The sequence below is a fragment of the Pygoscelis adeliae genome, unplaced genomic scaffold (assembly GCF_000699105.1).
Source record: "Pygoscelis adeliae isolate BGI_AS28 unplaced genomic scaffold, ASM69910v1 Scaffold38, whole genome shotgun sequence".
Classification (NCBI taxonomy): Eukaryota; Metazoa; Chordata; class Aves; order Sphenisciformes; family Spheniscidae; genus Pygoscelis; species Pygoscelis adeliae.
The window spans coordinates 10,129,224-10,138,579 of record NW_008825614.1 but is presented as its reverse complement, the minus strand read 5'-3'; the positions used below and the strand labels follow the sequence as shown (position 1 = coordinate 10,138,579).

General features: G+C 37.3%; 1 protein-coding gene across 2 annotated transcripts in view; it reads left to right on the top strand.

The window, feature by feature from the left end:
* Positions 1 to 9,356, top strand: part of ERC1 (ELKS/RAB6-interacting/CAST family member 1) — a 310,978-nt gene that overhangs the window by 131,555 nt on the left and 170,067 nt on the right. For both annotated transcript variants that reach the window (XM_009332891.1, XM_009332890.1), the window contains exon 11: positions 1,586 to 1,779. In XM_009332891.1, the coding sequence (XP_009331166.1) occupies positions 1,586 to 1,779 (194 nt within the window). The remainder of the gene's footprint in view (positions 1 to 1,585; positions 1,780 to 9,356) is intronic.

The following is a 9,356-nucleotide window of genomic DNA, read 5'->3' as shown; positions in this document are numbered from 1 at the left end:
GATTGCCAGGCATTTTGTTCTAGGATAAAATACTGTGCAGGTTATCCAGCTTTCTGGAATTCCTTGCTTAAAAAAAAAAAGAAAACCAAAGCAGTTTAGCATTGACCCTCAGGCAGGCTGCTACAGGGCCAAGGCCCTGGAATATGAAGCGTTCCAGGATTTGGACAACCCAGATCCATCCCAAGGTCATAGTCCCAGTAAAGACAGGCATCAGGGCCTTCTTCAGTCCTAGAATATTCTGCTCTGAGATTCTCCTGGACTTCACTAGAATGTGGCTTTGGCTATAACGGAGCTAATTAAAAACAAGAGACTTCGAGGCAAAAATGTTGGGGCAATGAATGGATATTTTCCTCCAGTCTTATTTTAGTAAATATACTTGGCTAAATCTGTTTAGTTATTTTTGCTGTTATTTGGTTCTTTGGAAGCAGCAGCTTCTAATCCTGAGGTTTACGCTGCTGCAGTTCTGTCCAATTACCTTTAAAAGCAACAGAGTCCTATACTATCAGATTTAGACTTATTGTGCTTTGGAGCAGAACATTGGCAGCTTGTAAAACAACTTTCCACAGCTGCACACAGGGGAAAAAAAGTCTAGTCTTAGTTTCTGTTGTAGGTTGGTTTCAGAGAAGAGAAAGGCCTTGAGTTTGCAGGCAGTCTTGGTCAGCAGAATAGTTCCACCAAACCTGCTATTCACTGAAGCATGAAATAGCTTTAATTGATATCAAATAGCAGTTCAAGATCCAAGAGCAGAGGGGCAGGGGGAGAATGAAAAGATAGTCCTTAGTCTGCTGGTTTAAACTCCAGCATAAATACTGCCTTTTCTTTGTCTCTAATATGCTTGGGAACTGTTGAATTAATTTTACTAATAAATTGGTGATTTTTTTTTTTTTATAACAAACCAAGCCATTTAAAAAAAAAAAAAAAAGCTCTTCATTGGAGTCATTTTATCCTCAGCCCTCTGATGCTTTTTGTCCTCATAGCCTGATTTTAAAAAAACGTATTTCCTAGATAACGAGGCAAAGATATTTTCAGTAGGTAGCCATACTCATGTTAGTCCTAGTCTATACAGCTCGGATATCTAGCAAGGACCTCAGTACCTTAGCACCATCTGTGCAAATCTATCTGATACTTTGCATACTGATGTAGTTATTGAAGGCAAATCACAATCATTAACCTGTGATTTGTTTTTCTAGATTATCTAGGTTAAAAATACCTCAGATAACTATTTCTACAGTCATATCACTGGTTTAGAAGTGTATTTTAGGAATTTTTATACCCCTCACACTTACTTTTTCTTTCCTTTAAAAGAAATTTAACTTTTTTCACATTTTTACTTCTTTCTTATGTCAATTCTGTTTCAGATCAAAAAATCACTTAAATTTTTTTAGACTGAATTAAAAAAATTAAATCTGTTTCTGAATTTTTCTTTTCCTAGAAAGTATTTCCCCATACTTAAAAGTAGCATATGCACTGTATATTTATTTCTTGCCATTTTGAAATAAATATCTAGATAGCGTTTTGCAGTCATAGTATCTGTAAAATACATATGTGTGAATGAAGTGTTTTTTCTCGAACCTTTTTCTTACAGGCTCATGAGGCAACACTGGAGGCTAGGGCCAGCCCAGAGCTAAGTGACCGTATGCAGCAGCTGGAAAGGGAGGTAACACGGTATCGGGAAGAATCTAGCAAGGCTCAAGCTGAAGTGGATCGTCTTCTGGAAATCTTGAAAGAGATGGAAAATGAGAAGAATGATAAGGATAAGAAGATAGCAGAACTGGAGAGGTGAGGATGGTATAAAGTTACTAGAGGAGCAAAAGACCTGATTAAAGTTAGAGATAACTTAGTCCATTTTTCTTGTCTTAAAAACCTTAGGGTGCCTATTTTGGGAAAGTCTGTTCAGAGGTTTTTCTGCCTTCAGTTCTTTATTTTGGTAGATTGTAAGCAAAAAGGTGTCTTACTGCGTGCTTTCATTACCTGGCTGCTCAAAAATAGGGCTGATATAGATAGAACTAGAAAGGTAGATAGAGCTGTAAGGGAAGAGAGATGGTAGGAAAAGTTGCTCACACTGTGATGTGTTTGGAGAACAATTTGTTCTTTTGATTTAATAAATTCCTCAGGCATGGTTCTCCAAAAAACTAATAAGAAAAATGACTGTTAAGAGCTTGTGTACTAGTTAGTCAGGTTCTTCTGATAAGCGGCATTGAATCTCTTTGTACTGGTAGGGACACAGGTAAAGTTTGGCTAATGTGAAGCCGAATGAAGAGATTTGCTTTTGTCCAAACGAAATGTGATTCAGCACTTTTCAGCATTTTCCATCTTTCTGTTGGAGCCAGGGTGCTCAGATATTTTTTCTAGCCTTTAATGTTCCAAACAAAAATTATAATTTATTATGATTCCATGACATCTGTATCACAATTACAAATAGTAGATCTTGGGAAAGACCTGAAACAGATTCTGTTTGCTGTCGTTTTCTCACCTTACAGTGGGCCACGAGGGAGTTTCTAGGCAGTAATACCAGTTTGGCATTTTTTGTTTACCATTTGCAATGAAGAATCACTAAATTGGAAACGCAAAATGGAAATTTGATTATTCCCATTTGCCTTGTGCCAGAATAGTCTTTCTGATTTCTATCCTATCACTATTTAACTGCTCTGCATTTAACTTTGGGAAGATTAGGGGAACTGAGTAGAGGACATTTCAGGTTCTGCATGATGGCAATGGTTATTGTTCATTGGCTTGATGATAGTCAAATTATGGGCCCCTCTGAATGATTTGAAAAACTCTTTTCCAAGAAGACCATTCTTGTTTCCTTGAAAGTGACTGAGCTCTGAAACAGTTCAAGTTGTCAGCTGGGTTTCTTCTCTCTTTGTGATTTTAAGCAGCATCCCGTTAGTTTTCTTTAAGTTGTTGTTTTATTTAACCAAAATTCTCTATACCTATGGTGTAAGCGTGAACACCCAAAAGTGAGGATATGTCCTTTTTAACTGTCTTCCCTTTTTTTCTAAGTGATATAACTTTCAGCCCATTGATACATGATGTGTTCAGCAGAACATTCAGGCAATAGGTTGATAGAGTAGGTGCATTTAGTATGGAAATGAAAAAGCTAAATAGCAGTTACAAGTCATATTTGTCTGTGTGGTTTTTTTTCAGTCCCTTAGAGTTGCTCATCTTGGGTGTGAAGTTCACCATGTCATCATCTTAGGGCATGCAAGTTGATTAGGGATCAGGGTATAAGCAACAAACTTCTAATAGAAGTAAGGTATGGGGAAGAAATATGTTCATAGTGCCTTAATTTTTTTCTGTGTGCAGAAGTGATTACTGTTTAGGAAAAGTAAGTCAGAAATATTCATCATTCCTCAACCTGATTCCTAAAGGAGATTGGAATGGCAGGAAGAAAATTTTCTTATGCACACTTTTAATGCAAGTCTGATTTTTTTTAATTACATTAGCATTCAGAAACTCTAATCAAGATTGGGACTTGAAGTATTAAACACTGAATAAACACATATAAGTGGCCCATAATCAAAAGAGTTTATAGTCTACTAAGCAAAAAAACCAAAGAAGATAAATGAAGATGGGTCTCCTTCTCTTTTACAAATAGATAAAAGCATTGGCAGCCAATCTTCAAAGAGTTAGAAAGGAACTTTCTTTGAAAAGATGCAGTTCCAGACATCTGCAAAGCAATTATTGTTTTTCATGTTACAGTGGTAGTTTCTTGCTGTTTCAGGCACAGACCAAACTCTTACTATATCAATGAAAGCATAAAACCCCCAAATGACTGGACATAATTCCGTAACAACTTGGTGAATACTTTGACTATTCAGTGTTATCCATTCCTTCTTACCACCTGATCTTCGCTCTCATAAAAAAAAAAAGTGTTCCTCTTCTCTTTTTAACTTGTTGTCTTTTCTACCAGTACTGAGATAACATAGAATACATCTTCTTTTATTTCTAGTAACTAGAATAGGTATTTCAGCTATGTCAAAGAAAAGACTACTTTTATTATCGTGTGATTGCCAGCAGCCATGTAAATCAAGGGGGAGAAAAAAAAATCTAAGAATATTCGTGTTCTCTAACCACTCTAAGTGGAAATGGAAAAGGTCTTCAAGATCTAGAGACCTAAGGTGCATACTCTTATTGTGGTACATTAGCAAAGTATCAACACCTGAAATGATTTTTCAGGTGGAACTGTAGTATAATCACAGCACTGGAGAAAAAGATGCAAGGTTTTGGATACTTTGTAGTGAGGTTTTGACTGGGAATTTATCTTTTTCTGAATAATTGTTGAAATTTCTATTTGGCCTTAGTTGTTTTCAACTGCTCCCCCAAACCCCTATTCTCTGGAAGCTTGCTTTCTCCTTGTGAGTTTTTACACAAAGCAGAGATTTTAACATGCCTATTAAATATATAGGTTGATCCTGGTTTTATCTACCATGCTTGTTTATAAAGTATTCTTTCATGGCTGAACTGATATATCCAGGCATGTTACATGGATGTTTTAGACCTAGAGTCTTAGTTTCCTGAAAAGAATAGATAATTTTGCCTTTTAAAAGTCCTTCCTAAACTGTGGTCCATGCAGAGTGAGCTAGAGATTATCTTGACTTCTAATGCTTCTACAGCTGTTCAAACTCTGCTGTGCAAAGAAGAACCCTAGTGCTTGCAGAAGCATTTGTCAGCAAGCAAAAAAAGTGACTATTACTGTGCCTATCAGGAACCGTTATTATTAAGTGTAGAGCAAGATGAGAGGAAATAAGTCACATTCAGAGAATAACTGTACTAACAAAAATGGGATTTTTCAAAAGAGAGAGTCTCTCCCTGGAGTTTTTCCTTATGCTAGTTATATGTGACAACTAGACCATACGTCGTCAGGAGAAGAGAAATAGTAACACGGTTTCATCCATAGAAGAGAAGAAGTGAGTCGCCTATTAGGGCGGTATGTATAGAGGAACAGAGAAGGAGAAAAGATAGGAGGAGAGGAGGATGAAATGAAAAGCAGAAAACTGTTTTCAACGATGGCAAAGCTGCCTTCAGTTCAAATTAAAATAAAGAGGGCAATGCTTCCACTCTTCAGTAACTTGTTGCAATTACTGGGTGGGGGATGTTGTTTTTCAGCTGTGAATGGGAAGAAAGATATCAAAAAATAATGTATTAAATATGGTGCATGCTATGCAAAAGTTTGAAAAATACTCTAGAGTCAAGATGAGATTGAAAGCACAAGCTCATTAATTTATATTCTCTGTGGGCAGTATTTTGCTTTTTCTTACGGGAAGGTGGGCCATAAGTTCGCATTTCTTCTGTGGGTGAACAGCCCTATAAGTTCTGTTTCTGTCCCTGGACTGTGGTGGTGTAGAGGGTTTTGTAGCTGTCTGGTTATTCACTTTCTTTATAACTAACTGTTTGCTTTTTGTACTGCCATTCCATAATCTCCTGTCTCTCTGTAACTTTTCATTTTGTGTTTTGTTTCCTTTCTCGCTTTTTCTTTCCATTTATACTGTCACGTCCTGGTTCCACGAGTTGTTTTGTTTTGTACGTGCGGGGGTTTTTTTGACTATGCCTTTTCTCAGAAAGCACGCCTCCCGCAAATTGCACCCTCCCTACCAGGTGTCAGTCCCTGCACCGCAACACGTAGGGGGGTTTGTGTGGGACTTCCTGGGAAAGTGAGTGCTCTATAAGGCTTCTGTTTCCTACGGGGTGGAATGTCACTGCTGGCTGCCCGGCTGCTGCTGCTGCTGCTCTTTGGGTCTGCTGCAATTACGCTTTTTTTCTTAGGTCAAACAGGAACTAGTTATGTCAAGTGCAAGCTCTAACAGTCTCTGCATTCAACTTATGTCACAGTGGTTATGACCACAGCCCAAAGGAGGTTTGCTGCTATTCTCCCTGATTTAAACTGGACAGAAGCTGTTGCTTCTTATTCTAATTCTCTTGCTGTGTTTCACCTTTGGTTCTAATCTCTGCTATCAATTCTGCCTGAACCAGCTAAAACTCAAGTGTTCTAAAATGTGTCGTTGATAGAGGTCAGTATTGCCTTATTCTTGAGTTTTATTGTGATTATTATCCTGTAATAAGAAGAAGAAAAAAAAAAAGACAAACGAAAGAAAAATAATGCTAATCATCTGGGACATGGCCATCACAGCCTTCAGATGGGTGGTTTACACACAGAGGTATTTGTGTGCATATATTCTGTAAATAAGAACTGACTCTATACTTGAGAGGTGGCAGACAATATATACGTATATGTTGCTTCAGAAGTAAGCACTGAGTGAATATATATGGAAATCCTGGTTCTAGTTACAGACTTGAAACTGATTTTAATTTGGCATGATCGCTATATATGATAGGTAGTCCTTGTAAGAACATAGGGCACTACCATTTTTTTCCTGAAGGAAATTTGAATTTGATTTGGGAACAAAGGAAGACAGTGCCCAGCTTTGGAGTACCAGCAGTCCCATTAAGGACAGCGGGAAATGATGGCTGTTTTAAGAGAGAGATTTTGGGGAGTTTTTCTAAAAAGAATTTAAGGATGCCCTGTTCAAGAAGAAACCTTCAAACTTTTGATGTGTAGCAGCCAAAAGGTATACTCCTCATCTTAAATATTTCTTCTCAACAGTAAATAAAAATAAAAGATTAAAAAACACAGGGTGATCTCAAGGGAGTGCTGAAGAATGTGGGCAGTAGAAGGAAGTATCTTACTCTGTATGTCTTTAAGACAGTGATATGTTTACATAGTGGTCTGTGAAGGATAGATGGAGAGAGAAATTAACTGCATGTTCCATCAGCTTTATGGTTTCCTAGCATAGTGTAAAGGAAACTATACTAGTAAATTATGCCCTAAGCTTAAGTCAACAATTTGAAGTTGAAATACGTATTTTCAAACCACTACTCGTATCTTGTAATAATTCTATTTGGTTTTCAAGTTAGTTGTTTCTGTGAATTTTTAAATAATTTTTTTTAGACCATTCCTAAACAAGAACCACATCAGGGCATGTAAGTAATTTAAACTAAAAGGGACGTTGTCAAATTAAAGATAAAAGGTGTTTATAAAGTCATAATCATCACCGTTAAAGTTAACCTTGAGAGATGGTATGACTGTAATTCTGTATTATTGTAACTCATTAAAGTCCTCAAAAAAATAAATTGAGCTCTGATTCAGGGATAGGAAAAACTGAAATAATTAAATATTACTTTAAAACACTTTAATCCATTTTGGTACCATAAATCATAAAAGCAAATCAAATCTATTTATCTCACAGTCGCATGGTATTATTACAAGGCAGAATTTGTTGTTGTGTTTCTCCTCCACTTCCCTCAAAAATCCCTACCTTAAGTGAATATTAAAATTCTAAGGTTAATCACTCAAAACTTAGGACATTCGAAAATGAAGATTGCCATGTAATTTTAATTCACCTCTTATGTGAGCCTATGCATCACAGTAAAGTGATACAGTCTTTAATCATATGAACAAATTTTTTCCACAAAAATGCTGCCTTTGGTGTGTGAGGATGTAGCTGAAATTGTCCCTGAAAAATCCAGGGTGAGGCTGACACCTGTCATGGAAAATTTCAGCATAATTTGTTAATATTTGGCAAGCAACTGAGAACAAGGTTTTGTAATGGAAAGAAGTGGTAAGGCCCATAGTCAGTCCAGCTCCACCTCTGAGGACACAAATCTATTGAATATTAAGATTGTCATAATTTCCAAACTAGGGAATTAAGAAGTAATTTCTTTCTTCTCAGTCTTGCTTTATCTTTGTACAAAATGAACGTTAGGCCTGAAGTCCCACATCAAGTTTCACAGAGAAAAAAAATAATGCATTTTATATCAGCATAACTGCTCTAAACAGATAAGAATATAAGATACAGGCACCTTTACTCACAGGTATTTAGCTTCAGGCATTTGAAAGTATGCTGATTTTCGGACAGCAAGTGTCTGCCTTCTGACAGTCAACCCTGTTAAAGTGCCCTAAGATCAACACTCAAACTCACTAATCGCTTTTGAAACCTGCATCTAAGAAAAGAAAAGAGAGAGACACTGCCAATAATTGTAAATCCATCTGTAGAGAGCACCAGATAGAAAAGCCATCATAGTGATTTTACGGTGAGTCCTCAATCCATCCTCACTTTTTCACATAATGGGATATCCTTTTTCCATTTGTTCTTTATTTAGCTGTCCTTTATTTCCCATTCTCTCCCTTTCCTGTGTTTTGGGAGAAACTGAAACTTTGTTATATTGCAGAAACAGCTGTTTTAAAAAACAAGGTCAAAGAACCCCAATTAGTCCAGCCCTTGACATGGTGAGAGGTCAGGGCTGGTGCAGGCTTTGGCTGAATGAACTTGCTGTGTTATCCCATCGTTGAACCACCTAAGCCTGGGTACTTGCCCTAGTATTATTCCCATGTTCAAGCAGGCAGGACTGACACTATTAAAGAGAGTGACTCATCTCTATGGAACTGAATACGGACCGTCTCCTTTGTTCAATTCAGCAATGGGCTGAAAGCATTGGTTTATCTGCTATTCCAAGACCAAGGATCTAATCTTGGATCCTCCAAGAAGGACTTTACACTAGAGACATGAGTATTGAGAAGCACTGATTGTGAACTTTTTTGAAAGCTTCTTTTCCTGCCGTATTTCCTGTAGCGTTAAAGTCCTGTTTGTTTTTGTCATTAAGTCAAGGTGGTTATCAGGCATTCCCTCTCACGCCTAAGTCTATTATCTGTAATGAATACAGGAGTTGTCGTCTGATGATTTATACTCTGCCTGCATTGTAGCAATGATGGGTTTTATTTAGCAAATATCTCCCAATCCAACTGCTAGATCAGTGGAGTGTAAGAACTATGCTATAATTAAAGTAATTATAAAATCAGAGGAGACAGAAAATTATGTAAATAATGAGCCTAGTCTGCATATCGGGGTTTCATTGTTACCTGCCTTGACTACGTCTCTTCAAAAGCTGTCTTGTAGCTTCATTTGTCACCACCAAAAAAACCCTTTTATATAACTGATACAGTAAAAATAAAAGTGGCAGATCCTTACATTGTCTCGGAGTACAGTAAGAACAAAAGGCAAATCCAGTAGTCGCCAGTAAGCCAGTGAAATGGCAACATTAATGCTCCATGGCCACCTGTGGTCATGTTTGTGCTCTTAGATCGGTGCATGCATGTGTGCATGGATGCACACACAAACCTTCCCTCTCGCTGTCTCTCCATCTCTTCTCCATCCCTCTAAATATCAACTAAAAAGAAAGAAAAAGACCAGCCATCATTCTTTTTACCAAGAAAAGGTGTCACAAGTGGTAAACATAAATAGCCTTTCTGCTTTGACTGACACAAGGAAGATGAAGTGTGTATTAATCCCTGACAGACT